General features: G+C 40.3%; 1 protein-coding gene across 5 annotated transcripts in view; it reads left to right on the top strand.

Moving 5' to 3' along the window:
• The window catches only part of NIPBL (NIPBL cohesin loading factor), a 319709-nt gene that overhangs the window by 137866 nt on the left and 168510 nt on the right, over nt 1-13333 (top strand). For all 5 annotated transcript variants that reach the window (XM_074995642.1, XM_074995643.1, XM_074995645.1 and 2 more), the window contains 2 exons: nt 3290-3389; nt 6855-7006. In XM_074995642.1, coding sequence (XP_074851743.1) covers nt 3290-3389; nt 6855-7006 — 252 coding nt within the window. The remainder of the gene's footprint in view (nt 1-3289; nt 3390-6854; nt 7007-13333) is intronic.

Below are 13333 nucleotides of genomic sequence, written 5' to 3'. Positions count from 1 at the left end.
AACAATTTTGGGGACTTCATTCCCACCCCCACCCGCCTTTTTTTTTCTTTAAGGATCGGATAACAGGAAGCATTGAACCAATGGACAGCCAAAAATAAAAAAAAGTCCAAGTGGTGGAACTTGAAGCAGTATATCCCTCATTGCTTTTCTTCTAAAAACATAAGAATGACCAGACTGAGTCAGATCATTTATACATCCAACCCAGTATCCCGTCTTTCAGCAGTGACCAATGCTTCCAAGAGCATGAGCAGAACAAACAATCATGAAGTTATGCAGAAAAGGGGGAATGAAATTTTGAACTCTTCACAAGGAGGGCAGTTCACTGCTGTAAAGGGAGATAGCCAACATATCATTTGGACCCTACATATGAGATGATGAGTATTATAATGGACTGGCTTAATAGAGTGGAGAGAAATTTAAAGTGAATGGTTCCTGACCTGTGAAAATTGTTGTGACGTACAAGTCTTTAGTTTGCTGGGCTTGTCTATTCATCTGAAGATCAAGGACTCATATGCTTAACAAGATAGGGGCCTAGAAGCAGTGGCTAATGATGCTGCTTTTCATGATTCTTGGATCCACTCTTCATGTGTTCCTGCTGAATCCACTCCATGACTAAAAAGATCACAACAGGACCAAGTCTCAGTAACAGTTGTGCCTCACTGCTCTTGGTGTCATGGTTTTCAGGCTTTATCTAGATGCAGACTACACCTCTGGTAAGGCAGACTCCAATTAAACCACTTGACACCAGCACCAAAAATTCATGGAAGTCCTATATTCTATGTCTACCAGACTAGATTTTGGAAAGTAGAAAATGAGTTATCCAGGAAACCATTATTCACAAGCAAAATTCAGATACTTCTGTTTGAAATGACTGGCTCTCCTTCTGAATCTCTTCAAGAAGTTAGATTTTGACCACCCTTGTAGTAGCTATCTATCCAAGTTTGAAGCCTCTAAACACTGAGATCATTCATATTCCATATCAGATAGCCATCTGGTTAAAATAGCTTAATAAGATGGATTGAATCAAGTACCTTGGAACTTTTGAGAGTAGAGAGGGAACTCAGTTTTTGACTATCAATGTACACTTATTTGGAAAATGATAGAAGTTTGCTCAGGACGTTTGAATTCTTTTAAGGAAATCTACAAAGCAGTAACTTCATTTTCATGATACTAGAAAGTGTCCATCTTATCTGCTGCTGCTACCATTTTATAGAAGAATTTTACAACAAATTATATTTCAGTATCTTGCCATGTCCCCAAGACTTGCAATGTGTATATAATTAAGCATTTAGCATTCCAGGAATTGCAATCACCATGAACATCCCATTTTAAAAACACAATGGACATCCCCCCCAAGCCTGACTTCTGAACTTCCTATCTCAGCCTCTTATGTCCAGCAGGCTGACCCATCCATTAAGTTGGCTAATTTTCCAAAGTTAAGTGTTTTTGCTAACTTGAAATTTAGTTAGTGTTTATTATGTCTTTGTTAGCTACCTTCTCAGGATATTATTTCTAAGAGGACATCTATAGCCACATACAGAGTCAAAGGTTTTACTTGTTTTTCCTTTCATCATAGCTGGTTACTATTTAAAAGTTCTAGGAAAGACATTTTCAAATAAAAACTTTTTATATTCATACTTCTACTTCTGTATTGCACCTTAAACAAGTTCATTTTGAAATGATAGAGGCTGAAATAGTTACAAAACACCACTGCTTGTTTTTTCCTTAGAATAGGCATGATAGTGGGTTACTGCTGTGCCCATGGCATACGCTGTAAGGAGTTAGATAAACACCTTTATACTATTGTGGGAATGTTGCACTGTAACACTACTGTATTTCTTAGAAATCAGAATGTTATGCACAAAAAACTCCAAAGCAGTGACCCGAAGTATACTTTAGGAAGAATAACTTCCTGACATAGAGGTACAACTCACTCCGTGCCCACCCCAAATTTTAGGCTGTGTCCCTACAGGCTGTTTGCTAGATCCTGATTACATTTCCATAGAGTCTCCCTCTGCCGGGAAGCAGTATCATGAGACCCCCGAGAATCTGAATCTTTATAATTTCAGTATATCACAGTTACACTCACTCTTCATTATAAATGCTAGCTATTTGTATATTCAGGGATACAGTTCAGGACCTTCCCATATAAAGATCATCATAATCTAGGCCCAAACAATTTAACATTGCCTTTTTGCCCTCTGTTCCTGACTGACAAGTGCAGGTTTTTGCAACTAGCATGTTAACACTGAGTCAGGGCTGGCGTGGGGACTATATTTCTCTGCTGGGGACATTCATTTGAAGGAGGCAAGAGACCTGATGGTGTCCCTCAGGGAATAAAGTTGAAACCATGCTACAAGTTTGCTATATGTAATTTGACCTATTTTTATAATTATTTACCACCTTCTCTTGCTTTCATTTCTGTTCACTTTTGATTTCTCTCTGAATCATCCCCTCATTACTATTTGGGAATTGATCCTTTGTGGATATTTTTTTTTTTGTTTTGCCCTGGAGGCTACTGCAGTTCATTCTTGCAGAAGTTGGGTTTTTTAAATTATTGTATGGCTGTGTGTAGTATTTGACCAGTTCTTTTAAAAATACCTATTTGACAGCACAAAACTATTTAAATGTATTAAATAAACAAACAGTAGTATGTCTGGATGTGTGCTACAGGCACTGGTTTATTAGTAGTTTCATAAGTATTATCGTGAAGTCATATTTTATCTGTGATGTCTTTGAGAAATACTGTTGGAGCATAATTATTTCTTTTTAATGTGGCTTTAGACCCATCTTATCAACTCAAACCTCTCACCCAATTTAATAGCTGTGTTTTTCTTGCTACTGGAAGAAGTATTGTTTAATTACAGATTAATTGTTTCACTGTTTAACTCTAATCTGGTGTGTTTTCCAGGTTCCTTATTATAAAACTTAAAGAATTATAATTGCCTGTATTTGCCAACAGAAATAGAAGAGATGGGGATTAAATTAATAAATATAACGAATTACCTTTGAAATGCGGTCGCTATGTAAATGTGCTTCTTAAGAGAATTTTGTATATCATCTGATACATACATTTATGAGCATAGATCATGAATATGAAATATACATGTTAAATGGAACTCTTTGTGTGTGAATATTTTTTCTAATCTAATCGTAAATACAGGATATAAAGGTAGTGGTTGTACACTTATATTTCTCTTAAAATTACTTAATCAAATAAGAAAATCTTAAGAGTTTAAAATGTTCTGTGTCTATATATGGTAATTATTTTTTTCTCCTTTCTTAATAGGAATGATGATGCCACAGTACAAACTTTCTCAGAATTCCATGCATGGTAGTCCTGCATCTTCCAATTATCAACAAACCACTATCTCACATAGCCCTTCCAGGTAATGTAGCATCTACAGTAAAGGAGAGCTAAACTCATTCTGCAGTGATGTCAAATTTATTCTGAGTTTGTGGGTCAGAATTAAAAATGTCTCTGCCAGGAGACAAACGTATTCTTGTCCAATTGCAGATCAAACCACTTTTCTTAATAGAGTCAAATATGGCATTTAAATGTAATCTTTTAAGAAGATAAATGTGTTTATGACAGTTCCTGCCCTTCATTCAATAAGTCATCCTTTTGTGCTTTCCTGTATGACCACTCACTCCCTCACCAATTTTTGGAGAATTTTCTGTACCTTCTGCTTCAATTGGGTAATCTTCCTTTGGTGGATTCTCTCCCACACAGTTATATTTCAGAGGCTGATAGTGATGGCAAGAGAGACTAGCACAGAAGTGGCAGAGGGATAAGCATATTTGCCTGCAGGAGCAGAATTTGAGTAAAGGGTACAGGAAGGCTATCCAGTGGGGGCATTGTGAGAGAATGGGCTGTGGTACCTGTGGTCAGTCAGACATTGTCTTCTTTCTCAGCTCTGCCTACACCAGCTCTTCTGAGTTGCATCATAAAAAGCAGCTTGGTAGCTTTGTTAATTTTGGATAGTGTTAAACAGGAGTGGGTTCTGCATACTGTTTTGGCATGTGAGCTCTATGCTTGACATCCTGGGTTTATAACTAAGAAACATAGTTAGCTTTTCTAACCTTTAGAACTTATTTATTGTTGCACATTACATAATGCATTTATATAATTTAATATAACTTGGCAAATAAAATTGTTCAGCCCTTCAAGGTATTCCTTAGTTGTTCGGAGTAGTATTGAGGAAAGTTTTCTAGATTTTATATACAGGTTGAACCTCTCTAATTTGGCAACATCCATGGTCTGGCATGATTTTAGTTAGCAGAGGTCCACTTATGGGTGTGCGCAAGTATCCCACAGTCCCATAAAGTTTGTTTACACCCGCCAATCCTGGCTTTCAGTGTTCTGTGTTATCTTTCTCTAATTTACCCCCAAATATCTTCTAAGAGCCGGGTAAGCAGCAGAAGAGTTGGTAATACTGCTAAATAATACTGACCTCCTGTGGTTTGTCAAATTCTCTGGTTTGGACCTGGTCAGGTCTGGAGGATGCTGGACTAGAGAGGTTCAACCTATATTCGGCTCCCCCAACAAAAACCATCAAAACAAATCCTGACCCGCTGCACCCCACGTCCCAAACCTTTCTCTCTGAAAACATTTTGTGCAAAATGCTAGTTTTCTGTACTGGTCTTACTCCTTAATAAGGAAGGCTACATTGTAATACATCTTTTAAAAAGAAAATTATCTAAAATTCTTAATCAGTTGATGGTATGTTTAATATTTTTATTATAAAACTACATATACGGTTATGTACAGGTTAACAAACAAAACACTTTGAAATGACTTTATAAAATCCTTTTCTGTGTGTTATTTTGGGACGCATACCTAAATGACACTAACTCTCAAAAATAAAGCACACTCTTCACAAAGATTGAGAGAACAGTGGCAAATTCTGAAAGTGAAAGTAGTGGAAGGAAGAACTTAAAAAAAAAAAAAAAAGAAAAGGCAAAAAAGTTCTTGTAAAATGTACTTTTTTGTTTCACTCCACTGTTTCAATCTTTGTCTTAACTTTCATTTTATTTCAAGCAATTGCTTTGAGTTTGTTCTATTCAGAAATTTGTTATGTATTGTGTCTCATTAAGTTAAAAATCAATTGATAGTTGCTGTCAGATATCCACCATATTTTGGAGGGTGAAGGAAATGTCATTGTGTGCATTACTTAAATAAAGTTACAGGTTGGAGTTGTTTATCCATTAAAAGAACACGTAGCTTTGAGCAAAATATCATTATAAATTTACTGTAATCTATAACTAAAATATCAACAATGGTTTACGAAGTAAATTGTAATTTCCATAGTAATTCTTTTCTTTTAACTATCCAACAGCAATTTCCATGGCTGAAGGTTGAGAGGCTTTTTTGGTAATAGCAATTCTGTTGCAGACTTGCTGCTAAAAAAGAGGATTGTGTTACCCAAAGTGGACCTGATCCAACGACCATTTAATTCAGTAAATTTTGGATTAGTCCTATGAAGAGCATGTTTACTACCTGAATTACCTTTTCTCTATTGCTTTATTTATGACATATTTATAGCGCTGAGCCAAGGTTCATTAAATTCAGTGGGCTTTGGTCTAGTCCTCTTTGGGTAATAGCCTACTTTATCTTAGCAGTATAGTCTAGACAGAGAAATAAAATTTAATGAAATCTAATTGGAATGTCAGGTAACTAAATTACAGTATACTATTTATCAGAGAGCTGCTAAATTAAATATTTACGAATCAAAATACCCTCTCAAGGATCTTTTTACTTTCAGTGCCCACACTGAACGCCTCTTAATTTTCTTGGGAATTGCATGTGTTTACTAATGAGAATAGCCTCCACTTTCCCAAAGTCCACTGGGCTATTACTTCAGCTTTCTTTAACTATATAGAAGTTAGTGTCTTCTGACTGGCTTCTGTTAGTTTTCAGTGGTAGCAAACACTCATGATATACATACTCTATTCAACTAGTGTTCCTATTTGTAGTATTCTATACTCAGGGAAGGTGGTGAAAGAGAGGTAGACTTGTATTTTAGCTCATTTTCATTAATACTTCTGTAGCTATTCCATTAGAAGGCATGCTGTACTGTAAATTTATTTTCTCAAGCAGATATAGCCTCTTATTTTGACAACTTTTTTCCTCTGTGAGGCTGAAATGTTAAGTCAGGCAATGTTCAAAGAATAATTTTTGGTGTATTGTCAAACAATTACTATGTTGTGTTACTTTTAATTAAAAAATGAATGTTCCGTTTAGTTTGCTGAACTTTTGAACAAAGTTTGTTCAAAGTACTGTAATTTTCTCCTCAGGCTCTATAAAGTATTTTGTAAGAAAACTATAGAAACTTCAACTAAACAAGAGACTACAATATATTTTAGAAAACTGAACTGTTTAAAATGAATTGCTAAAGCTATGCTCCAGATGTCATGATGTCTAGGAGTATATGGATTCATTGGCAGTGTTAGTCAAGCTAGTCATAGTGTAAAATATTAAAATTAAGTTTTGATTTGTCACTCATGTTTTTAGTAAGCTATGAGTAACCTTGGAAAGTATTCATTTTATTTTTCTGTAATATCTGGTTTGGACATGAAACATCTATTTACTCTCTTTACTTTTCCTAGGTAGAGTTCTTATGAATGGATTTTTTTCTCCCTTGTTTTGATATATGCAGTATCATAGACCATAGCTCTTAAGAAATAGTTGAATCAGAGAATGCACAAACAGTTTTATGTGAAATGTTATTCTTAAAGATGTTCCTTAATCCCACTGGATTACATGGCTGGTCTCATAATATTTTGTAAAATAAGTGTAAGAAATATTGTGCCTACACTGGAGTTCCTAACTTGTACTTGTATTTTGTTTTTAGCCGATTTGTGCCACCACAAACAAGCTCTGGTAACAGATTTATGGCACAACAGAACAGCCCAGTGCCTAGTCCATATGCTCCTCAAAGCCCTGCAGGATACATGCCATATTCACATCCTCCAAATTATACACCACACCCTCAGATGCAACAAGGTAATTAGATCATCATTCTATTTTCAGAAATCAAGTTAACTTGAACTTTGCATGGATATTTCACAGTTCTGTAATTCCTTTCAAAGCCCCATATCCTGCTCACTGTACATGTCCAAAATTGCACTAGGTTAGCAGGATCTGTATGTGAATACGTTTCAGGAATTTGTTGGAAGTGTACAGTGTACAAAACTCATGCAACTGCCCATTAAAAAGTCAGCTGAAATTCTATACCAGTTTGGAATTAAAATTAACACTGTAATACAAAAAACTTTGCAGAACTGAAATTGCAGTTGTTAAAAGGCTTTCAAATATTTTATGCCCTTTCTATCAGCATAATTTTTCCTAAACAAACTGTTTTTAAGGCTTAATTACTTAATGAAAATTTAGAATAATTCCATATTTCATGTTTCATATATCTGTATCTATTTTCCCCCAAAATAACGTCAAGGAATAGACAGTTGTTAGGTTGTAGTAGTAATTAACTAGATCTGAGTTTGGTACAAGTTGAACCTCTCTTGTCTGGCATCATCGGGACCTGAACAGTGCTGGACAAGAGAATTTGCCAGGTGTCAGGAGTTCAGTATTTTCTAACACATTACCAACAATTCCACTGCTTCCTGGCCTCTTAGAAGACATTTAGGGGTAAATTACAGGTATATGACAACACTGATCACTGAGAGCCAGGACTAGTGGCAGTAAACAAACTTTATGGGACCACAGGAAACTTGGCCACACCCCGATAAAATAATGCTGTATTATGGAGATTGCTGGATGTGAGAGTTCTGCATTTGAGAGGCTCAACCTGTAGTAAGAGGGGTCAACACTAAATCTGAATCTTGATCTGGATTCCACACTCCTTGCTTCCTTTTAGCCATTAAAGTTTGGTGTGGCTTTGACTCAAGCTTGTCTCATCTTATAAATAGGGTCACAGTATTTTCTTTTATATTACTGTAGTAAAGGTGGCTGATGAGTCCATTGCATATAGTAGGTGTGGGGATCCTTTTTCTTATCAAGGGCCACTGACTCCCCAGAAAAAAATCAGTCATGGACCACATGGCCCGGTGGGGTGGGGTGCACAGAGGCTCAGCTTTCTTTGAGTGCTTGTTACTGTGCATTTCAAGTAGGTGTGGGCACGCACACATGCACAGTAGCCAGAAGATTTTCCTTAGACTGACCCTCTGGTTAGCTGCTGAGTGCCTTTTGGAATGGTGCTGTTATGGCACCCAAAATAGAGCCCTGCCAATGTGCCCCCTCCTCAGTTCCTTCTTACCACCAGTGACAGTATCTGGAATTCCCCCATGTTCATCTTTTGCTTCACAAGTAAATAAGCATACTCCTTATCTCTTGTATATAGTTGGCCATATTAGTTTGTTAAGGAGTAATCCTTCCATCCTGTTAAGACTGTTTCCTGCAGCATGCCTTGTGCCACAGGCTTCAAAGCCGAACAGTCATGTGCCAAGTGCGTGCTGAAGAGTGATCTTTGCTCCTCCTGCCTGAAGTGTCTGGGTGAAGATCACCAAAAAGACTGCTGCAAAATGTGTTGGGAGTTCCAACCAAGAAAAATTAGAGAAAGGGAGCAGCAGCTGAGAAGCTTGTTCATGGAAATGGTACTGCAGCAGCAGTCCTATCTGGGCACTATGGACACAGCACTTAGTGACTTCTTGTCCATTCAGAGAGCACTGGCATCACTGTCGAGAGTGACAGCATAGAAAGAGGACTCTGGTAGGGATCGGCATATTCAAGCCCTGTTTCAGGGCCATGGTTGCCCTCGGAACCATTCCCAGTCACCAGGCCAGTCATGGTCGGCCTATGGTGCTGAAATCACCCTAAGGCCATGTTGGCTCCTGCCCAAGGGAGGCAGCTGAGGTCCAGCCATCCACATTCTCTGGTGCCCTCTGAGCTCCTACCCATGCTGTCTATGTTGGAGGCTTTTCATGTGGTGCAGGATTTCATGCGCTTTATGGCATCATTTACACTGCCCAGGCAGAATGCCAGATACACACCACAGGTACCATTGGGACAATTGGTGCAATCTGAGGGGAATCTGGAAATGATGGCACATAGATTTCCCTTTCCCATAGTTCTAAGGACCACAGTAGGTCTCCTGTCTCCGTTAGAGCTGCATCGAGAGGAGCATCCCTTCCAGGGTCATCAGACTCCAAGTTGAAGTCAGAATTGGACTCTTACCAGAGTGTCACAGCACCTAGAGGTTGTCATCCCAGCACTGGAGGAGATCCTATCCTTTCCAGTGGCCATCTCAGTGGCAGAACCCTCCACAGAGGTCCTTTATGACTCCCTGGGCCTTCTGCCAGGGCAAGAAACAAGGACCGTGTTCCAGGGCTGCATCCATGGTGTTGGCAACCTTCATTTCACCTCATACTGCAGAAGAGTGGTCACATTTAGTAGCCATGCCACTGAGGATGGCACCAGCCCAGGCCCCATCAGCACCGGAGCAGGTCATGACCACAGCTTTGCTGTCAGCTCCAGATGGTCGATTGATTCTAGCATGATGACACTGACATGTGCCCTGGTGCTGGCCCTGATTTTGGATGTGCTACCTGCACTGACAGTGGCACCAGTGCAAACCAGTGATATACTCCTGGCAACCAGGTGCTAAGTCCCCATCTGGGCTGACCACAGCAGCACCTTTCACCTTACCATCCTTGGCACCAATTTTCCAGATACTGTCAGTGCCATCTGGTTCAAGGAGCCCTGTTGGTGGAGATAGGAGGGAACAGCCTTTTCCCTTGCTGGCTTCCTCCTCTTTCTCACCAGATGAGGCCCTATCAAGTCCACAGTGGCCCCAGCTCTTGAGGACCCCCATGTTCCAAAGCACCCCTTATGTAGGGTGACCCAAGGGTTGCGTATTCATGGAAAAAAGATGGTGAACTGTGCTAATCTGATGGTCAACATCCTAGCCCATTGGATCTGTCTAGGATCATGTTGCCACTGATTAAAACCATGTCATACATGATACAAACTTGTTGCAGACCTTGGCTTCATTGCAGCCTATGGCCAAATGCAGTGAGCAACAGTACTTTGTCCCACCAAAGAGTATGAGTATCTTAATTCCCACCCACAGCTGGACACTCTGGTGGAAGACCCTGCTAACCAGAAGAAGAGATGGGGTTTCCAGGGCCTCTCTGCAAAAAAACAGAGGCAAAATGCTTAGACCTCTTCAGCCAAAAGGTTTATTCAACTCTGTGACTTCAATTGCTCCTGTCCCCTGTGCCAATATGCCCTCCTGCTCTGGGACTTCTGCATGGAGCATTCCATTTTTCTGCAGTCTTCCTACCTCCTGGGAGTACAGAATGAGCTGTCAGACCACGTTATCAGGTTGTTTCAGGACACATGGTATCTTAGCCCAAACGTTGGTAACTCAGTTTACAGCATTGGGGCTTTTTCCTAAATGGACCCGTACCCCATGAGACACAACATGAAGTTTCAGGAGTTCTACTCTTATAAGCACAATCCATGTTCCACCGCAGATGTTTTCCTCCACTTTTGGGGAAATTGTCTACTGTTCTTCCTGTCCATTGTGCTCATAAATAAAGCCCTCTTCAAGATGAGGAGGGAATGAGCTCAGATCATATGGATGGTGTCAGCTTGGGCTTGTCAACACTGGTACACATCTCTTCTGGACATGCCGGTAGAGATCCCTGTCTCAGCCTTACTCCTCTTCCTGCACTTTCTAACACAGGACCACAGGCACCTTTGACATCCAGACCTGGAGTCACTGCACTTGATGGGATGGAAACTTCATACCTGAATCCAGCTGAACTTTCATGATCAGACCAGGTCAGACAAGTTCTCCTGGGTAGCAGAAAATCCTCCACAGGAGCCATGTACCTTGCCAAGTGGGAGAGAGTCTCCATTTGGTCAGTGAAGCATGGTTTATCTCCTTCATTGTCTCATATACCTTTCATCTTGGACTTTCTTTGATAGACCTTACTGCGTAAGGTTGAGATGCCTTCTATAAGGGTCCATCTAGCCACCATCTGTGCTTTCCACCCAGGGCTACAAGGTCAGTCAGTGTTTACCACCCCCTTGGTTTGCCAATTTCTAAAAGGCCTGGATAGGGCTCTACCCTCAGGTCTGCCATCCAGTTCTTCCCTAGGACCTTAACATGGTGGTCTCCAAACTTATGAGTCCTCTGTTGAACTACTGGCCACTTTCTTTCTCTACCTCTCTTACGAGGTGATTTTCCTAGCTGCAATAACCTCTGTTAGGAGGGTATCTGAGTTTAGGTCTCTCATGTTGGAGCCTGGTTGTATAATCTTCTGTAAAGACAAAGTACAACTGTGGCCACATCAAGCCTTCCTTCCAAAGGTGGTCTCAAAGTTTTTATATAAGACAAGACATCATCTTTCCAGTCTTTTACCCCAAACCACACTCTAGGACAAGAAAACTGAGTCTTCCATTTTCTGTGTGTGTAGAGTGCTCACCCTTGATATTGACAGAACAAAATTTTTCAGAAAGTCACCTCAATAGTGGGGGGTGACAGAATGAAGGGCAAGCTTGTATCGTCTCAATGCATCTCATCTTGAATGGCAGCTTGTGTCGAGAAGTGCTGTGAGCTCACAGGTATGTCTTTGCCCCCAATCACTGTGTACTCTTATCAGAGCCCAAGCTTCCTTCACTGCATTCTTTGCTTAGATCTCCACCCAGGGGATCAGTAGGACAGCCAGCTGTAGAGTCCTGCATATCCACAGATAGTTGTGCAGATAGTGGAATGGATACCCATGTAGGGCTCTTTCTCCAACCGGTTTTCAGACAGGGTGTGGAAGAGGCACCAGGCACTGCTGAAAGGAGTGCAACAAGCTCCTAAATCTCTCTGCAGGAGAGGCTGAGTGCCAGCCTGGCCCCCTCTCCTTCCCTCACCTGTAGAGCACTTACCTGCAGGAGCCCCAGTCCCAGGCTCATCTGTGCTTCCTCTCCACTTAACTCCAGATGGTTTACTGTGGACTGGATGATGAATTGAGCTTGGTGGTTATGGATCAGAAGCAGATCCCCATTTTTGTATCCCCACAGGGCTCTACCCACCTGATCTTCAATATACACATTATACAGCAGTCTAGACATGATACAAGGTTTGGGTGGCCAGTTCTCTAATCAGTTCAGAACCCACCTCCTAGACTTGTGGGTCACCTGATTGGAATACACATGAGCAAACACTCAAAGAGGGAAAAAACTGGTTATTCACCTTTTGTAACTGTTGTCTCATGAGATAAAATATATACTCTGTAGTCTCATGAAAGGGGAACTCCTAAGAAATGCTTAATTTGTGCCAGTGTCCCTGCACCTCTAGGCTTAGGAGTTCCTAGCCTGCATGAGTTATGAACGTGTAAAAATGCTTATGCCTCCGCCCCTAACTGCTTGAGCCTCAGTATTCTTTTAGAACAAATTAGGCTGTTGTACTTAAACATATAATATTTAAATAAAACATTAGCTTTTGTCTCATCCATGGTGTGGAGAATTGAATATTACTCTGCTCCCTAGAAAAGAGAACTATGAGGACCTTGTTTCCAGCTCTGTAGAAAAAGAACATTGCAAGGAATTTATGGGGTTATTTCTCTCCCTACACATGCCCATTTCATAGGGAGGTAACTGGAGAAGGAAATTTGAATGTGTATTCGGTACTTCTAATCCTTATAATATATTATTTTCAAAATTATGGTAAGTAACAAAGATATAAGTTTGTAAACAAACATGACCAAGAATAAATTCTATGCCCAAACACCAAGAAAGGGGACATAATATAAATCTTCATAGAATGATTAAGAACTGAAGTCTAAATTTTAGCGTTCCTTTTTCTTTCTCCATTTTAATTTTTGCTGTTTTTCCTTGCCTTTGATGCTACAGCCGAAATTTGCCATGAGTTAAATTGACTTGATGCAGAAGTATGCATTCTGTGCATCTCTGTTGGTATACGCTTCCTGTTTTCCCTGAATGATGTAGTGCTGCTATGTATTTTCATAGAAGCATAGAATACTAGAACTAAAAGGGACCTTGAGAGGTCAAGTCCAGTCCTATGCCCTCATGGCAGAGCCAGGTGCCATCTGGATCATCCCTGACAGATGTTTGCCTAACCTGCTTTTAAATATCTCCAATGATGGAGATTCCACATAGACAATTTATTCCAGTGTTTAGCCACCCTGAAAAAAAACTCTGACACCCCCTGGCCCCTCCAAGCCAGGCTCTCCTAGCCCCTCCCCATTCTAAATTAATGCCCCTCCCCCAGAGCCAGACATCCCTACTCCCTGTATCTTTCACCTGACTCAACGGAGTTGCTGCCACTGGATCCAGGGCCACCGGGGTCGCAGGCAC

Source organism: Carettochelys insculpta, chromosome 5 (genome assembly GCF_033958435.1).
Source record: "Carettochelys insculpta isolate YL-2023 chromosome 5, ASM3395843v1, whole genome shotgun sequence".
In the NCBI taxonomy this organism is placed as follows: domain Eukaryota; kingdom Metazoa; phylum Chordata; order Testudines; family Carettochelyidae; genus Carettochelys; species Carettochelys insculpta.
Note: the sequence above shows the minus strand (reverse complement) of the source record. Positions and strands in the feature narration are given on the sequence as shown.